We start from the raw sequence: 13,394 nt of genomic DNA on the forward strand, positions 1-13,394 counted from the left end.
AATGAGATAAAAGAAAACAAAACAAACTGTATAGGGTGGTATAATAACTGAAGGGCACAGTGAAAATGAAACTTTCAATTGTAACTTAGAGAATCTCTTTCCAAATATATCCTTCTTGTTAGTGCTTTATTTCTTGACTTCAAAGGAGAGATATGAATTGATCATATAACAGAAAGGATTATAGGGTGTGCATTTTATAGATATCAAACCATAAATTTTTGAAAAAGCAATCTTTGGGCTATATACTGTCAAACCAGTATGTCAGATAGTCAGATAGCCAAGTCTCTGGGCTATACTGTCAATCCAGTATGTCAAGTCAGATAGCCAAGTCTCTGGGCTATACTGTCAATCCAGTATATCAAGTCAGATAGCCAAGTCTCTGGGCTATACTGTCAATCCAGTATATCAAGTCAGGTAGGCAAGTCTCTGGGCTATACTGTCAAGCCAGTATGTCAAGTCAGATAGCCACGTCTCTGGGCTATACTGTCAATCCAGTATATCAAGTCAGGTAGGCAAGTCTCTGGGCTATACTGTCAAGACAGGGAGATAGGTCAGATAGGTGAAATGTCTGGACTAGTGAATAATACAAATTTACAGGTACTCCCCCATTCTGCTTTCAAGCATTTTTAGGGTCTATTGGGGTGAGAGAGAATTAAGGTACATGTATACCTTGTGTTGGGATGTATCATTTCAATGAAAAACACCCTTGACTAAAGTTTTTTTAGGGGTTGGGATGGAGGCTAGCAGGTACAATGTCTGGATGTATATTTCAATAACAGGTACCCTTGACAACAGGATTAGCTCAGTATATAAACAAACTAACATACACCTGGTTGCTGTCATTGTATTTGGCATCAACTAGCCTTACTTTAATTTGATGACAATACCCCAAGGACAGTACATGTAGTGATATACATATATATACCATGGAGAAATGTTTTAGGTGATAGTATTTTAACATATTAAAGTTGTACAAATCTGAGTTTGTAAGCTTTTCACTCAGATGAAAACACTTACAAAATATCATTAATAAACCATTCTAGCAGAATGTTAACGTTGACGACTGCCTTCAATGGTATTAAAAATTATCTTCTGCTATTGTTAATACAGTTCATGGCATATAGTAGCTATAAGGGTGTCCTTGAAATTGTAGTTTGTGTATATACTATTAAGCCATTTATATATCTTAATACCAGGTTTGAGTTCATTCAATTGTAAGTCATGGTCAAGTTTGCTATATGAACTAGACTACAGATGCCTCACAGGCCAGGGATTCAATCCCAAGTTCTCACATTGGTGTTATCTTATCAGTAGAGCCATTTCCATTATATAGAAGTATTCTTTTGTTCTGGACAAAGTTTTTTTATGGCTCTGTCAGACAGCTTTTCAGATCTAGACATTAATCTAAACTGAACTGGGCCTTTAAAACAAACAAACAAACAAACAAACAAACAAACAAACAAACAAACAAACAAACAAACAAACATACAACAACATCATCAACATCAACAACAACAACAACAACAACAACAACAACAACAACAACAACAACAACAACAACAACAACAACACCCAACATATAAACTCAGCTTATGCCCCTTTAAACTAAGTATCTCTACTGAGGGTACGTAACTATGGTAACTACTCGCACTATGTGTTTTGTTAACACATCCTAAACATTACCATGAATTAAACTGATAGCATGGGTGGATCTTGGTATCCAATTTCTAACCACACCTTAAAAGGTCAAATAAGGTATTCCTGGCATGTCATGGCTACTCCTAAAGACCCACATAGGATTCCAATACACATGGAAGTGCTGCACATTGATCCCTTTAATCCATAGTAAAAGGAAGCCGGCATACCAAGGCCATCATATTCCATTGTATGGGGTAAAACTTGTCTGATACGACGGTCATTTAGTTTTCAATTATTTAGGATCTTATTTCATCAACCACACCTTAATACTCACCATATCCCTACATGAACCACTTCAGTTGAGATTCATATGGGATCTGAGCTGTTGTAGCAAGGACCGTAGACAGGTCTTGGAATGGATTCCAGATCGAAATACTTAAATTTGATAAATTTTATTTGGTAAATTTTGCATTTTTAGATTATTTTCAAACTTATTCTGCAACAAGTATAAGAACTGTTAGGCTTCATACCCTAATAAATTTCTCTGAAACTTTAATTACACACTGATATCATATATATCGATTCTTGTGGCTTGGATCCATGTACAAATGAAGTCTCTGTGGTGGAGCACTGAAAACTAATTGCTTTGGATAATTTTGGACCCTGCATAACATGAAATGAATATAACTTATAATACTGGTATTACAATTGTGGAGATTTGACCTTGAACAATCAACCCTGATAAAAACTCTGGCATATTTTAACATGAAAAGTATACCCTTCTTAAACCTTAGGGCCGTAAAAAGGATCCCTTTCAGGTGACTCACCCTTCCAATAGTGATATCTATGGCTGTTGCCACCACCCCACCCCATTGAATGGCATAGTATATGTAATGACAAAATAACTGATGTACACATTATAGTGACATCTATGGCAGTTGCCACCCCACCCCCACCCCCACCCCCACTGAATGGCACAGTATAAGTAATGGCAAAATAACTAATGTACACATTATAGTGACATCTATGGCAGTTGCCACCCCAACCCCACCCCCACCCCACTGAATGGCACAGTATAGGTAATGGCAAAATAACTGATGTACACATTAGAGTGAAATCTATGGCAGTTGCCACCCCACCCCCAACCCCACCCCACCCCCACTGAATGGCACAGTATAGGTAATGGCAAAATAACTAATGTACACATTATAGTGAAATCTATGGCAGTTGCCCACCCCACCCCCAACCCCACCCCAACCCCACCCCCACTGAATGGCACAGTATAGGTAATGGCAAAATAACTGATGTACACATTATAGTGACATCTATGGCAGTTGCCACCCCACCCCAACCCCACCCCCACTGAATGGCACAGTATAGGTAATGGCAAAATAACTAATGTACACATTATAGTGAAATCTATGGCAGTTGCCCACCCCACCCCCAACCCCACCCCACCCCCACTGAATGGCACAGTATAGGTAATGGCAAAATAACTAATGTACACATTATAGTGAAATCTATGGCAGTTGCCCACCCCACCCCCAACCCCACCCCACCCCCACTGAATGGCACAGTATAGGTAATGGCAAAATAAATGACATTTGCATTCAATTTGCTTGGTGATGATGTAGGAAATACTAGCCTCACTTTTATTAAACCTAACACTTTAAAGTTGTCACACTTGACTATATGGTGCGAAATTCTCCTCACACCAAGAAGTCAGTGTGTGAAAGTAACAAAAGCAAAGAGAATGGTGAAATAGATGTCTGTGAATAAATTGATATATCTTTCTAAAGATATCAGTTTTTTAGCAGTGGACTAGCCTCACAACTAACACATAGGTGTGAAATCGATCTCCTGGTGTAAAAAAGTGACGTAAGTAGCAAATTATGAAATGTATGATGGATGGTCTATTTGTTGTGGACAATTTTTGGGTGTAAGATTTCAGTAGTGAACCAGCCTCTCAACTTGCACATATTGGTGTGAAATTATCTTTATAAAATGTAGTCAGTGTAAAAAGGTAAATTTTGTACAAAATTGTTATTTTTTTAAAAATGTACTGCTGTAGACTCGCCCCTTGAATTTGCAATTTAATTGACATTTTAAAAGTGGAGGGGTTTGTCAACATTGGTGTGAAAATTCTCCTAAACTAATTAGTCAATCCACTGAATAGAGAAGAAAAGTAGATAGCAAGCTGTTGTAAGACAGCACAAAGTGTAGACAGGGTAATGCTAGCTAAAGCTCCATACTTATAATAGCTGAGTTTATGTTTGTTGTTAGTAATTTCTGCTAGTAACTTATGGTCTACAGATACAGCTGTATTGTTTAGGGGTGTTTTTGTGACTGGTTTGAAAAAACCCAACTTCAATGAAGTGGTCACTGCAATGTGTGGAAACACATACTCAAGAACATCAGGGTGAATATTCTCACATTCATACAATACACATACTGGACGAGAAGTAAAACAGAATTCATATCATTTTCAGACAAATTATCATTTATTATTAGAAAATGATTTATGAAATGACAAAAAGTAACACAGCCATCATTCAACAGTGAAGTCATTATCATTCCTTCATGGTGATGTAATGACAATGGTAAGATCTGATGAGATCTGGTAACAAAACTATGGGATTACAGCACCAACTAACATTGTAAAATCACTTAGCCTGGTCTGCTACAATGCTAGTATGCACTCCCCTAAGACTTCAAGAGAACACAGATGAATTATTCTAGCAGTGAGAACACATGTATATGCTCAACACAGTTCAAATCTTTTTCTTGTAGTTTATGGGTCGTATTTTATTGCCAGCCAAGCCTGTTTTACGTTAGCCAAGCCTGTAATTGTCAGCATATCCTGTGTTTTGTTGAAATCTTAGCAAGTGTCTACTTATGAGATATACTGGTATGCTACTAGAATCTGTACAAAACATGGAATAATATCAATTTTGCAAGTACTATTTTCTGTTCCCATATCATGACTTTGAAAGTTTATAATAATTCAATCAGTTTCTTTATTAAACTATTTTTTTACTATGTCCTTAGTTCTTATGAAATAATCAGTTTTTATAAGAGCACTTTGTAGCTAAAATCGACTTGAGTTCCCAGGTATTATCAACATTCTTAGCCAAAATTTAATATATACAAGGTATGGAAATCTATGCAGAATCTATCAGTTCCCTTGCTAAGCTTCCCCCTGTATTACCAGGGTCCCAGACTTTTGCAAAAAACACGTAGTCTAACGAATGTATGACATTGTACAGAGTATAAAACCTTCTAGCTAGTACTAAAACCTGTTACATCAGTGAAATCATGGCAGAGTACAGTCCAAATATTTCAAAATCTAAAGTAAGACTATTGCAATGTTTTTGTACTGAAAATTAAAAGAAGTTTGGTCATCAAAAGGAATGAAAAAAGTGGTGACAAGAACAGAGGACACATTGGTTTAATTTGACGGTAAATGTTGACATTCCAGCCTATCATAGTCAAACAGGCATATCATACAAACATTCCAATATGCAATGAGTTTGTTAGTGAAATTAAGCTGAACTATCTTTATAGTCCAATGCATTCCTATATTGGATAATTACTAAACTTCCAAACAACCGTGGAACTTGATAGTTTGTGAGCAGCCTTCTTTGACAACAACATGTGTTTTGCCTCTAGATAAAAGAACTTAACACTCTACTAACTATCTACCTCCAATTGTTTCGGTTGCTTGAAAATAAGTTGTTTGGTTTTTCTTCTTTCATAAAATAACTTATAAAAACATTATATTTTCTCTTCAGTATAGACTGCAAATATATGTAATAAAAGTTGAAAAGGAAACTTTAATACTTGATCTGTCCCTCCCCTACATTGCGTAATAGAATATCTTTCAGTGGAAAACAATGGAAGGGATATTCCATTTACACAGGGTCATAGGGATGTAAGGATTGGTCAATTCTGTTAATAGTATGTGCCTTCCTGTACTGGTCAAAACCTTGTAAATGAGAATACAATAATGTTTTGGATAATGCAACACAAAATGTAAATGAATCAAAAAAACTGAAGACACTAAACGTATTACTTTCAAGCATTATGTTGATTGATGAGAAATAGTCCGTTCTTGACTGGCATTTCACTATATATCTCAAATCCATGACATAAACAATATTCTACTTCCAATAAATATATGAATTCAAGCATAGTCTCAACTATGTCTACAGGTTTCAGGAAACAATGAACCAACTGTTGTTGTATATTAATGTGTATATCAACTACACCTTAGCCTAAAATACAGGTAAATGGGGATTCTGAATTTTGATGGGGGAAACAACGAATTCAAAACTCCCATTCGCATGGACTCCAGGCTAACTACATCTCAGCACTTTGACATATTGTCTGCAATCTTAACCCTGTCAATTTGGAATTAATCAGTTTTTCCAATATTCTTGGCACACTTGGAAGCCTACACACTACCTGGATATGGCAGTTAGCCAGACTCAGTGTGCTAGGTAGATAGAGCTGTTGTTGAATACAAAAGAGTCTGATGGGACATATTTGGCCAAGACATATCACTGATTAAAAACATCAAATATAGCTATAATATTTTATCTTTTAAAATGAATTCAGAGTGCAAAAATATGAATTCTCACATATTACAAATTAGGAATAAAATTGGCTGGCTTCTTAACAGCAATGTGAACCCACTGTAAACCTGGAATAATTAGCAAAATTTAGACTCTGGGGAAATAGTTGCAGACCAAATATTTGCAGAATTTTCTAGTTGTGAAAATATCACGATTTACAATATGTCTTCTCTGGCTAACAAGAGTTAACAGTTCAAAAACACTCTTGTGACAAATTTCAAATTGTTACAAAATAGTGTATGAACACACCAAGGACAAAAGCCTGACAAAATTCATTGGTTTTATATAACAGTCTGAATAAAAACAATTATGAAAATCTCCAACATTTTTATTAAAGAGTTCATTCATGCTATCTTGTGAAAGAAGATATGCACCCAAGTGGAAATTCTTTAAATACTTCTTGTGCAAAAAAATCACAATATTTCTGAAATGCTGGCAAGATGTTTCTATAACACTGTGTATAAATGCTAAATAATCAAAAGTATTATTATAAAAAATGTGGGAAAACAAAACACTTCAAAACTTTTTTTCAAAAATGTGAAATGCCTTATCTAGTAAAAGTACATCACAGAACAAATTTGTATCAGCCATGTAAAAAAAGTATGAATCAGCCTCATTGAATTTTGATATGGATAATTGAATTATTAAAAAGTGGATGACATTACACCACGATACTAAACACAAACTTTTTATGTCGAATGTCATATATAGCAGTAAAGGGGAGACAAAGCATATTTTGTTTTCGTTGCAATGGAAACTTTAACCATGCAACCCTTGGCCTAGCTGACACTGAGGTCAGTCTTCAGGGGGTGTCAGTTTTAAATTTACATTTCATAAAACCCCAAACAATAACCCTTATGTCAAAGTCTCACTTCATTTTGTCTGAGTTCAAACATGGGTGAGGAAAACAACATGTACACTGTGTGCCCTGAATTATTAGTTCTGCAGACAATCCAATTTTAGCCATTACACAAAACTTGTATAATACAACTATGTACCATATATCAGGAAAAGTAACAATTTTCTTCAATATATGCTGTGAATGGTACATAGTTAGATCATCATGTGAGAGGTTGGCAGTCATTTTGCAATAGCTTACAGCATCTCTTTTCTTATGCATGATGTAACACAAGTTGATTTCCTTCTAGTCGTGATATCCATCAACAATGGCCATTCAGTTTTGTGTAAACAACCCCATTTCCCCTTTCATCATACTTGTGAAAATTAACAATACTGTTCATCAACAATTCTATTACACTGTACCATCTCTATATTTAAATTCTGTATTGTCAAAAACCTGCTATAACATAATCTTCACACTGCTGTATTATAGAATTTACATATTCCAAATTAGCATAATGTATTGATGGCTAAAAATGGACATATCAAAATAATTTTTCACTTCCACATGTGTTGATTAAACAGGTGTTACTAGCTGTTTTCAAAATAATGTTTCAAGTATAGATTGAACAATAAACAATATGCTTTGTCCCCCATCCTAGAATGACTACACCCTGATAGTGATATAACAACTGTTAGTATTACCCAGCGGAGGTCAAGTTTATATTTTTCCATAAACACACTGGCCACCCTGGTGTTCACAGAATCTGTCTACTTTTGCAGGCAAACTGTGTGTGGCTATCTCTGTGTAAGTACGTCTTAGATAAAAATATATCTACAAGTCAATGTTTCTATGGCGATAAAACAGACTGATTGCACAGAAAGAAAGAACAGAACCCTGTTGTCATGGAAACATCTTGTTACGTACAATTTCATTATCAATTTTCACGGGTAATTTATTCACAGATATGAGGCACTGGTCCAACAATGGATGAAAAATAGTCATTAAATGGCAACCTTGGCCTGAATTTACAAGAAGAAGTGAAAACACATTTGCGGGGATGTGAAATTATTAAAACCACATGTTTACGAAACTGAACAAAAATTTTGATAAGAAATATGATATTCAGAAATGAAATGAAATTTTAATAGCCTTGTCACTGATATTAAAGAGAGACTGAGGATAAATATTAAATTTAATAACAGTTTCCTGTCAAATATACATCCAAATACTGTTGAACTCTAAATATGGATGGTGTGCGTTTAATATATCAGAAGGTTATATTACATGATGAAACATTTTATGATTAGCGTCATGCTATTTTTACATGTCCTCGTTTTGTTTGTCTGTAAGTATGGGATAGACAGGAAACACCCTTTGAGATGTTGCATCATACAGAGTATTAATTCCACACTTTTGATCATGGGATTTTTGTTCATGCTGGCTTGTAGCTGTGAAGTTTTGAATATGTATTTCATAGTTAGACTCATATTGCTAGAGCACAACTTGTGATTTCCAATAGAAATCAAGATTTGCACTTTGTCAAGTCACAATTTTGGCTTCCATTTTGTCTTACTCCCCTCCCCCTACCAAGTAATTGTTGGTGAGGAAACAATGACACATCATATATCTATCAATGCATACACATCAACATCACACAGCTCCAAGTGTGTTAAACAAGCTGTCATCAGTAAATTTAGGTGTGAACGTGTGCCAATGACAAGAAACTGCTTAATTTGACAACTTGTATAACAGGTCTCAAGTGTTGTTATCACTTTGGGTGTTGTGTGTTGTGATTCATTTATCAACAACTCTACACAGACTTATTACTGGACTATGAATTATGATGCAACTGTGGTAGAATACAATGAACACTGCAGTCAGTGACTTTTATATATGTCATTTTTTGGAGTCTGTTTCTAAAAATGTAACAAGCCCCTTGTGACTGACGCATGACTTGGCATGGGCCAACTATATGTAATGCATCACAGCTCAGAAAGCTAATTAGCAGTATTGTAATATGGATTCTTCTACACAATATTACTTGGTTGATAATCCAATTACGAAGTGTGGAGAAAAACAATTTGACTGAATAAGTAGAAATCAATAAACCATGGCTGCCATCTGTCACAAGGCACAATAAAGAAGATGAGCTAAGAAAACTGTTTATCCTCCATTAATAAGTAATACAAACATACAGAAAAAGATATAACAAAACACTTATCGTTACCCAACATATGGATTACAGAATACGAAAAAGTATACAGAAAATATATAAGAATTGCATTGACATTTAAACTGGAGCACATATAAAGTCAGACATCAAAAACTTTGTATGTACGAAAATAAATAACATTCTTTTGACAAAAAATTACTTTAAAAATATATAAAATAATACTGTGTAATATAAAATGCATTGCGTAATAAAATTGTAAGTCTTAGGCAGTGGTTAAGAATATTTCATGTTGTTATAATGTTAGCATTTTTCTTAAAATGAAAAACGTGTTTCTGAACATTACTGTAAAATGTTGTACAATACATACAAGACATTACTGGGAATACGAGCACCATATGAATAAAAAGAACTCTCGTTTCCAATTCTAAACTACTCTAGTTATAATAAATGTATTAGGATTTTATGTTCTGACTATACTTAATATCTGAAGTAGTTTTTTAAGTTCATTAAAACTAAAAAATAATCTTAAATTCATTGAAATGGGAAGCATTGAACACTTGAAGGTCTAGCGAAAAGTTGAAAACTGTAACTTCCTTAAAAATTACTATCTACTTCCTTCTACTTTACTGTGATCTAACCTTTTGTGATTCAAAACCGTCCACTCCTGTCACGTTTTAAGGAAGCACGGCTGCCCAGGCCCTCATGAAATCTAGCGGAAACATATGTCAAAATATTATGTGATTTTATGTTAATGAGTACAAATATTTCAGGGTCTCTTAAAGTGTTCAAACAATGCAAGGCCATCATGCATGAACCTGGTGCTAAAGTGTCAAAAACATGGATACATATGAGAAAACAAATCACAAAGTTCATCAAACTTTCTGATGAGTGAAAAACAACACCCAACCATACATGATTCAGACAGCGTGATTGTTCTGCATTTGTAACTCTACACTGTGTACCATAATATGCTGAAAACAATATGTGTATAAATTATTGCCATGCATGTACTGGCCGTAATACTGAATGGATTATGGTTCATGAACACTAATTCAAAAAAAATATCAACACTCTAGAATTACACTTCTTGTGGCTAACATCTACAAATTTTGCACTTTCCCTCTTTTATACATCTATATACAGCAGCTACCTAAATTTCAGGTGATCTAACAAATGTGTCCACTGATATTCTTTGAACAGTTGTCGTTGTTACTGGTGGTTTTACCTCTGCAAGTTGTGGTCTCCTCTTCAATAACCTCGCTTTATTCTGTAAATGTGGCTGACTGCGACTTCTTTGTAATAACACACTACATTCATCTAGTTTTGGTGAAGGCGTTTCGGCACTCAGAGTGCGCCTATGTCCGTATCTACGTGCCCTGCTATGAGAGTTTGTGACTGACTTTGGAGTTTCTGAACAACCTGGTGAACCGTTCAAATTTTTCTGAAACTCTGGCAAAACTGGCTTTTTACGAAATTGCTCACGGATGTTATATAACCATTCTTCTCTATTTTCCCATCGATCGGCATGAAATTTATACACACCACCACCATTTGCTTTGGTCGTAATTTGGAAACTGTATTCATCCAAGGGAGTTATTTCACATGAGTTTGTATCGATACATCCACGGGCTTGTTTTCGTGCTTTCTCAGCATACCACACAATAAATGGTGATGAATCATTGGTGTAGAGATACGCTATCACACTTTTTGGTTTCTTTCGGTGTTTTCGCCATGGTTCATGGACTGATAACTTCCCTTCCATGATTACCCTGCTCATCTGACAATTGGTGTAGGTGCTGTGTTGATCTACTTTTGGTCGGTGTACAGATTCTGCTCGTCGGCCTTTCAACAAGCGCGATAGGAAGCTCATTTTTGCAACCTTTGCCGCTCTGAAATACCAGTTGTTGTGACGTAAAATGAAACACTTGAGACAGTCACATCTACAAAGTAAGAAAAATACACAAAAAGCTAAGAACAGGATAATGCAAACATTCTTTGAATGAGCCAAAACACAATAGGGACATTCAGTTTTTTAAGTACATTTCATTACATTCCATCCACATATCTCAGGATAACTCTCTATTCATGCTTTTGGTTATCACAATAAGGAGTGGCATCTGTTTAAAACGCCCACTCTCTCTGGACTCCAGTATCCATATACCCCTTACTGAAATGTGCACACTGATGTAATAGTCAAATTATTGATTTCATGGGTACAGATCATTTATCTCCGGATATAACAGATTATTACGAATAATGCCTGCCACCCATTTCTTATTACAAATGTTTTACATTGTATTTAGACAGGATTTCATGCCTTTTCATTACTTTTGTAGCTCTGGTTATATTTGAACAAAAACCTGTTGTTTTTATGAAGCACAAATTTTGGCATTATCATTACAAAATCACACAGATCTACGACAAAGCTGATCAATATACGTGTGAAACCAATCTTGTATAAATTGGTACAAATATAAATCAACCCATTTTAACACACTGAGACGTGTTCTTTAATTAACCCATATTTTCTGCAATTTAGGTCACATCGATATGTACTTACAATGTAGACCTGGCTATGAGTATTTTGTAACAACGACAAAAATCTAGGTGACAGAAATCCAGTAGCGTGAACGAAAGAGTTCGTTAAATTTTACAAACATACCGCCAAGGTCGATTTTTATTGACATTCCCATAAAATAAATACAATCTCATCCACCCTTGTACTTAGCAGTTTTATCACATCACCATCGCGACAACATAATTTGTCTCTTTACATGTCGATTCAAGTTGCTTGAATTTGATTATAAGTAATATTTACACATAACAGTCAGTGTGTTCCCAACAATGACAGACACAAAGCTCATTGTGTCCGAAATATGTCATTTATTTTGAAAGCCGTCTGCATGCACTGTTCGGTACGGTGTCAACAAACTTTCACACTGACACCCCAGTGGGACACGAAGGAAGCCATGCATGTCCAAATAATGGGAGGCGGTAAAAAAATACTGGGAAAGGCAGATTATTTCATTTACATTTACCTCCTAACCGAGCTTTCCTGGGATTTGGTGCCTAGTGAAAACGTCAACAACAGATCGATATACTAGAGTGTAAGGCATTGTATGTGTGAAACATCACGTCTGTGCTAGACTCTAGTACGGCTGACAATCAATCGAACCAAAACATTTTCATGTTTGCAACATTTATAAATTATCTAACACCATCAGAGGCATCAATGGAATGCATATTACAGACAATGACCAAACGTACCTGTTAAGCTCCTTTAGCTTTACGTGGACGTCACAGCAGTGGACTTTTTCTTCAAATACAAGAATGACAGCTCTCCAACGATACCATTACGATGCATAGTCCATGTATACTACACGATTTGATCGTTAGGCAGGCCCAAGTGTTGTTTCACGTGAAAGGGGCGTGTATGCAAATAAGCTATGTTATGCAAATTAGTGGTGTCAACGTCACGACTTAACCTCCTGCTGCCCAACAGGACTAGTGTCGGCTTGTACAATGGCTTTCGTTTTTATTTCTATGTAAATTATTCGCGTGTTCTGATGTATCAACCTTATCCTTTTCCATGCGGTTGCATGTTCTTGCTTAAGCTGAAAACATATAGTTTAAAATTTTGTTTTACTTGCAGTGAAGGAGAGACCTAAAATATCCCCTTTTAGAACATCATTGTGATTATCAATGTAATTTTCCAGGATATGCCTCAGACCCCTTTCTAATTGTGTCAAACAGCACAATCAATATCAAATCAGTATGTAGTAGTATGTAGTACACTGAATACAAAGCCTGTATGTAGTGAGGAAAATGCTCTTTATTAATGTATTTTAGGGCCATGCATTTACTAAAGTGAAAATTCTTCCATTTATTCGATCTGACAACATTTTTTTAAAAGTACTTGTATTAAGGGGTAATGGATTCCATTTTAAGTAATATCATTTTTGTTGATGCGAACTAAAATGGATCAAACCCCCACCCCCACCCCCACTACCAGAATTATGTTTTTGTCCTACATTGAACTATTTATCGCACCCCTAAATAAATCTCATTAGGCTTTTATTGCAATGTATTGTGGACTACATTGAAA

At 35.5% G+C, this 13,394-nt stretch overlaps 1 protein-coding gene across 1 annotated transcript; it reads right to left on the reverse strand.

Moving 5' to 3' along the window:
- Positions 1-4,131: 4,131 nt before the first annotated feature.
- On the reverse strand, positions 4,132-12,684 carry LOC144452161 (uncharacterized). Its single transcript, XM_078143201.1, has 2 exons — positions 12,557-12,684; positions 4,132-11,229 (listed from the first exon to the last, which is right to left on the reverse strand). Exon 2 carries the CDS (start codon positions 11,157-11,159, stop codon positions 10,440-10,442), a length of 720 nt encoding a protein of 239 aa, XP_077999327.1. The 5' UTR covers positions 11,160-11,229; positions 12,557-12,684; the 3' UTR covers positions 4,132-10,439.
- Positions 12,685-13,394: the final 710 nt, after the last annotated feature.

The sequence above is a fragment of the Glandiceps talaboti genome, chromosome 22 (assembly GCF_964340395.1).
Source record: "Glandiceps talaboti chromosome 22, keGlaTala1.1, whole genome shotgun sequence".
Taxonomy (NCBI): domain Eukaryota; kingdom Metazoa; phylum Hemichordata; class Enteropneusta; family Spengelidae; genus Glandiceps; species Glandiceps talaboti.

Coding starts and splice junctions, on each gene's coding strand:
- LOC144452161 (XM_078143201.1), bottom strand. CDS start 11,159: ATGAGCTTCCTATCGCGCTTGTTGAAAGGCCGACGAGCAGAATCTGTA.